Source organism: Saccostrea cucullata, unplaced genomic scaffold (genome assembly GCF_032062105.1).
Source record: "Saccostrea cucullata isolate Sc308-1 unplaced genomic scaffold, CSIRO_AGI_Scuc_v1 ctg20737, whole genome shotgun sequence".
NCBI classification, from domain to species: domain Eukaryota; kingdom Metazoa; phylum Mollusca; class Bivalvia; order Ostreida; family Ostreidae; genus Saccostrea; species Saccostrea cuccullata.
In genome coordinates this window covers 710-6,568 of record NW_026935900.1, presented here as the reverse complement: position 1 = coordinate 6,568, position 5,859 = coordinate 710, and the positions used below count along the sequence as shown (strand labels likewise).

General features: G+C 32.4%; 1 protein-coding gene across 1 annotated transcript; it reads left to right on the top strand.

The window, feature by feature from the left end:
* Positions 1-446: 446 nt before the first annotated feature.
* LOC134244142 (PCI domain-containing protein 2-like) lies at positions 447-5,457 on the top strand. The gene is made up of 14 exons (XM_062726414.1): positions 447-588; positions 1,950-2,071; positions 2,300-2,365; positions 2,473-2,569; positions 2,829-2,929; positions 3,051-3,126; positions 3,224-3,318; positions 3,540-3,586; positions 3,734-3,834; positions 4,065-4,138; positions 4,357-4,482; positions 4,609-4,675; positions 4,898-4,954; positions 5,093-5,457. The coding sequence occupies exons 1-14, from the start codon at positions 502-504 to the stop codon at positions 5,180-5,182; spliced, it is 1,206 nt and encodes a 401-aa protein (XP_062582398.1). The 5' UTR covers positions 447-501; the 3' UTR covers positions 5,183-5,457.
* Positions 5,458-5,859: the final 402 nt, after the last annotated feature.

Genomic DNA, 5,859 nt, shown 5'->3' with positions numbered 1-5,859 from the left:
TATAAACTTCTAAAAAAAACTGTAACACAGGACTAGTACGTCTGATGTTTCTCAATACTTTACAACAGCTAATATTTTTGTAAGGAGTAAATATATTAAAATGGGGATGTGTGTGCTTAGTGAATACATAAAATGCTTATTCAAAATAGTGAGATGTTTTATTCTCAAATAATGAATTATGAGACTGCATGATTATAAAGCGCGGAATATATTTTGCAATATATGTAAATGTTAATGAAAATACCATGTTTAGACACAAATTTAATAATGTAATGAATATTTATGACCTTTTTATATATAAAGAGAGACACACATAATTGTTTCATTTCATACATAAAGTTTTCATTTGTTGCAGTGATTGTGTATCGAATTATCTCTTGACTAAATTGTCTTAATTAAACGCCCCTTTCATAACTTCCTGTTAAAGTGAAAGTAGCACGATGTTTGAATATTTTTTTGAAAATATTGGTTGATTTTTATTGCATAAAGATACAAAGGAAAATGGCACAATGGTCGTTGAATACTTATCTTCAAAACGTAAGTAAACTATTTTTACAACAACATTATCTGGAACCAGAAGATTGGGCAGTTAAACAGTTTTAAACATATGACGTCGTTAGGGCGAGCGCAGATACTTATCTAGCATGTTGCTTTACGTCAAACCAATGGAGTCCGCTCCGAAACGATTTTGAAGAATATAAAATGATTTGCACTATCAAAAATAATCAGTTGCTTATGCCTTTTATTATTTTTCTTAATTTTCTCAATGTTTTTCTCTCGAAAATTACCTTCCATGTTTAAAACTCTCTAGATTGTTCCTAGTTAATGCCATTAAATCAAGGCAAGTTTATTTTCTTTTAACTTTTGTCATCGTATTCATTCGGTGCGAGAACGTGTTTGCATGTTGCTTTACCAAACCGAAGTCTGATTTGATATCAATCAGTTTATGATTATTTTTCTGCAAGAAACGATGGCAAGTTTATTTTTCTTTTAACTTTTGTCATTATTCTTGGGTCAAGCTTTTGTGTAATTTGTGGGTCAAAATTGCTGCGGCAAAAAATTTTTTGGAATGAATGTGCAGTAGTCCAAATTTTCTCTTCGCACAGGCGTTGTCGTTAGAGCTCGCAGTTACCAGTGTCGCAAAGCGACGCTTGCTGCGCTTGCTATAATTGTCCGTTTGGGACATATAATATCCCAAATGGGGTGTAAATTACAGAAACTTGGCTATAAATATTATAAATCCGCATCAGGACACATAAAAAAAAAAAAAAAAGGATAACAGTTTGACAAGTTTTGCTTGTTGCCCAATGAGCTAGGACACTTCAATTTTAGGGGATCAAATTTACAAACTGTAGGGTTGCAGAAAAACTTGCTTACCAAAAGTGACAGGACTGTTAAAAATAGGTTCAGTACGCATAAAAAGGTAATTTTTTATGAATATAAGGATAAATGACATCTGTATATCATTGTAGGTGGATGATGCTATACAAGATAAAGATGGACTTGAAAGCTGGTGTAAGATTTTTGTATTTGAGTATGACTGAAAGTTAAAGAAAACCAGTTACATGCTCATTGCAATGACGTAATCTTTAAAAAAAAAAAATCCAGTGCAACTTCCTCAAATTTAGAATCTAGCTAATACATTGTATAGCTAAGAATGTTGTTTGAACCAGTTCTTGTCTGTTTTCCTTGTAAGACATAACAGTTAGCAACCAAGAGCATGAAGGTAATAATAAAAAGGAGAAAAAATGAGGAAGACATTTCAATTTAACGAGCAAAATTTGGCCAAAAGAGGCAGGATTGCAATGTTTCCTTCTCTGATGTTTCCTTTTTGACCTAGAGAAAAAGGATCAGTAATTATTTATAAATAGGTAATGTTTGTGGGGGGGGGGGGGGGGGGGAGGGGGTGGGTTATCATGATTGATATTTCATTGATAATTTTTTTATAGGATCTGTTGTGCTTTGAGCATCCTCATGTTGCAAATCCTAAGCTTCAACTGGAAAGACCAGAGTCTGCTGTACAGAGGGTGTTTGATACCCCATTAGATGAGCTTGTAGCTGCTCACATCAGGTAGGTCTGAATCCTGTTGTTGTCAGCAGGTACTGATCTGCTGCTGATAGAACAATGTTGTAACCATAGATACAAAAATCATTAGAATTGATCAATATGTGTGAAACTTTGAATCTACATGTATTGAATAATTGATTTGGTGATGTCTTTATTTGTACTGTACTTTAAAAAAAAAGAGTAGTACATTTGTATTGACTTTCAAATCTGGTGAGATTTGATTGTTTTCAGATGCTGTTGGGCAGTAGGCAACCATGATTTTATAGAAGCTTACGGATGTCAGGCGGTTGTTGTACAGTATCCTTCAGTAACTGGTGTATGTACTTTGTGCTATAATCCGATGACAATTAAAAGTTCATTAAAGTCTTATTTTTTTATGTTTTTATCCCTTAACTTCTGTGTAGAGCTTTTACCAAGTTTTTTCAAAGCCAGAAAGATGAGAACTGGTCATTACCTATCATGTTTGCTGTATGTTTGGATCTCAGGAAATTTGCTAATTCAGTAAGTTTGTAGTATTACAAAACTCTGTGGTGTACAAAAACTTATCAGTATTCCTGCATATTTTAAAATTATTATTAATAAAAATTATGATCAGTTGCTCAAAATGTTGGTGAAACTTACAAGCATAGAACTGTGTTTTATCATTAATGCATTAGATTAAAATGAAAACCTGTGTACATTAATGATAAGCTAATTATGCTATCTTAGTAACTGTAAAATTTTGACTGCTCTATGTTCATAAATGGTACTTTGTCCACAGGCTGATGCTCAGGCACAGAAGAAAGGTAGGGGTAAGGCGGGAGAGAGACTGGAGAAAGCCGCGGAGCTGCTAATGGGCTGCTTCAGGGTCTGCGCCGACAAGTGAGAGTTCTGGACATAAATTTTTTAGCTGAGAGAAAAAATTCATTTGTAATATAATAGTTTAGTTTGAATGTTACCTGTAATCAGCTGAAATTTAATTCATCTTACCTTTTTTTTGCAGTCGGGCCTCTGTAGAGGACACAAAGAAATGGGGAATGTTGAATCTTGTTAATCAGCTGTTTAAAGTTTACTTCAAGGTAGGCAGAGGCTTCACATAATTTATATGTGATATGATTTATACGAAATCTAGAAATGGTTCTTTTTTGCATTATAATTCAGGTGCTTCTTTTGTAGATAAATAAGTTGCACCTCTGTAAACCCTTGATCCGTGCCATTGACAGTCTACCATTGAAGGACAGATTTCCTCTTGCCCAACAAGTCACTTTTAGGTTAATGTACAAGTACATGCTTGTAAAAAAATTATGATAACTCTCTGGGATGCTAAAGTTTTTGTGAAGAAGAGAGGAGATGCGTAGGTTTAAGTACTAATTCTGCTTTCTGGAGATGACCAAGTACCTACATCTATATATATTTCTGAAAAAAAATTCTTAATTATGCCATAAATATCTAATTTCATTTCTACATGTAAACGTACTTTTCTTCATTACAGATATTATGTTGGGAGAAAAGCCATGTTTGACAGTGACTTCAAAAGTGGTTTGTGTCATTTAACTATTTCTTCTTCAGTCTTAACATACAATAATTTACAAGGAAACAAACTGCATGAACACGTGCACTGACTATACACTTGTCATTGATTAAACATTTGGTCTCAGTTGACATTTTCCATTTCTTTGTATAAAGCTGATGAATTCCTCACCTTTGCCTTTACCAGATGTCACAGACTGAGTAGGAAGAACAAACGGATGACCCTTATATATCTCCTTCCTGTCAAAATGCTATTGGTAAGTATATGTAATGGATATTTATGATTTTTTATCATTTAATAAATTATATATACTGTATGTACATGCATCTCTAAGTTATTTGCAAGTGCTCCATTTCAGTTTTGAACTAACATAATTATTGAAATACCGGGGGCGGAAATGAAAAAAAATACACATCCTACTATTTAAAAAATGAACCAAAATGTCAGATACATGTACTAATACTTACTGAAATAAATCATGTACAGGGATACATGCCATCACAAAGAGTGTTGAAGAAATATGATCTACTGCAGTTTGCTGAAGTTGCACAAGCTGTTAGGTATGTAATGTTATCCAACAGGAAAGTTGATACATTTTATAATATGGTTATAATTAGTTTATATTTTCTTGTTTTTAAAAAGATTTTGTATGAATCAAAGTTTCATGCAGTTGAAACTAATTTTGTAGTATTTCAATAGTTATATGCTATATGTAACATTCAATTTTGTGTTTGCACTTGTTAATAAAGTACTGGTGCATGGTTTATTTTATTTACAGTTCAGGAAATCTCCTCTCACTAAATAATGCATTAGAGAAAAATGAAGCATTCTTCATCAAATGTGGCATCTACCTCATCTTAGAAAAACTCAAGATCATCACATATCGCAATCTCTTCAAGAAAGTGTATGTGGCATAATTTCCTGTACATCAAAACTATTTGAACTTTAGAAATAAAGGGTTTCAACTTTGCAAATTTGATGATTTGTCAATGAATTTTAAGACTAACACACTTGTGAACATTTTTTTCAGTTATCTCATCCTGAACACCCATCAGCTCCCCATTGATGCATTCACTACAGCACTGAGAATGATGAAGGTGAATTTATACCGTTTTTATTATCTTTTTAGAAGTTCACATCTTATTTCGTAGAATAATATATTACACTATAAATGATGTTTGATTTGATACCACGATTTCATCACAAGGAGTGCATTTACATTTATCTAGTAAGAGTTGGGTTTATATTGATTTTCTATGCATATAAATGTATTTTGCCGAAACTATATATAATAGGGGTTTTTCATGTGAAATTTTCAGGTTGACGATATAGACAATGATGAGACAGCATGTATAATTGCCAACCTGATATATGAGGTAAGAGTTTGCTAATTATATTGCCAAGATATGCAAGAAGTTGTTGAAATTTTCTGTCATACCTTTAATATAACAGTGAGTTGTTGCATAATTGACTCATCATGACAACCATACAAGTATACTAATTTTGCATTACAGAACAAAATCAAGGGCTACATTTCCCATCAACATCAGAAGCTAGTGGTCAGCAAGCAGAATGCCTTTCCTAAGCTCTCAACTGTTCTTTGAAAGTTTAATGAGTTCACATCCATGATAAGACTTTGGGCTCTGATAATGTCAGCCAGTTTCTAGAAATATCATATGAAGTAGCTTTTTCTAGAAAAGTCAAAAATGTTGTGGAAACATACTTTTTATTGTGTCAGTTTAATGAAGTCTAACTTGTTTGGACTATAAAATTCATGACAAATATGAAGGCTTTGAAGTTCAAAGAAGAATGCATTGTGCAATAGAAAAACAGTTGTAAATTCTGTTCATTTTGTTGCAGCAGACAGTTACATGTATTACATTAAAAGTATCTTTAAATTTAACATGGTGTTCTAATTGTTTTTATATAGAAGTTTATGTAGATAAGAATATAAGATCAACTTCCGCCCCTTCCCCAAGCTTTTATGTCATGTGGATGATTCCTTTGTTCAAAGGTCAAAGTCACTCATGATCAATGCTGTATTGTACATTGGAAAAAAAGACTACTCTGGGTATTTATTTATTTTTATTATCATTTTTTTATTTATTTTTTTTTTACATGAAAGTGGATGTCATCATTTACTTGCATATTGTACAAATAAACACTTTCAAAATTTTGAAGTCAAAGGTCAAGGTCATTTTAGAGATTTTCTCTGGGTAATTAATTTGAAATAAATATATAAGAGACATCACACGACTTTGGTAATTATATACATATTTTT

Excerpts from the sequence above, each read along its gene's own strand:
- LOC134244142 (XM_062726414.1), top strand. The coding sequence starts at position 502 with ATGGCACAATGGTCGTTGAATACTTATCTTCAAAACGTAAGTAAACTA. Across the intron at positions 589-1,949 it reads TGGAACCAGAAGATTGGGCA|GATCTGTTGTGCTTTGAGCA; the intron begins GTTAAACAGTTT and ends ATTTTTTTATAG. Across the intron at positions 2,570-2,828 it reads TCAGGAAATTTGCTAATTCA|GCTGATGCTCAGGCACAGAA; the intron begins GTAAGTTTGTAG and ends CTTTGTCCACAG.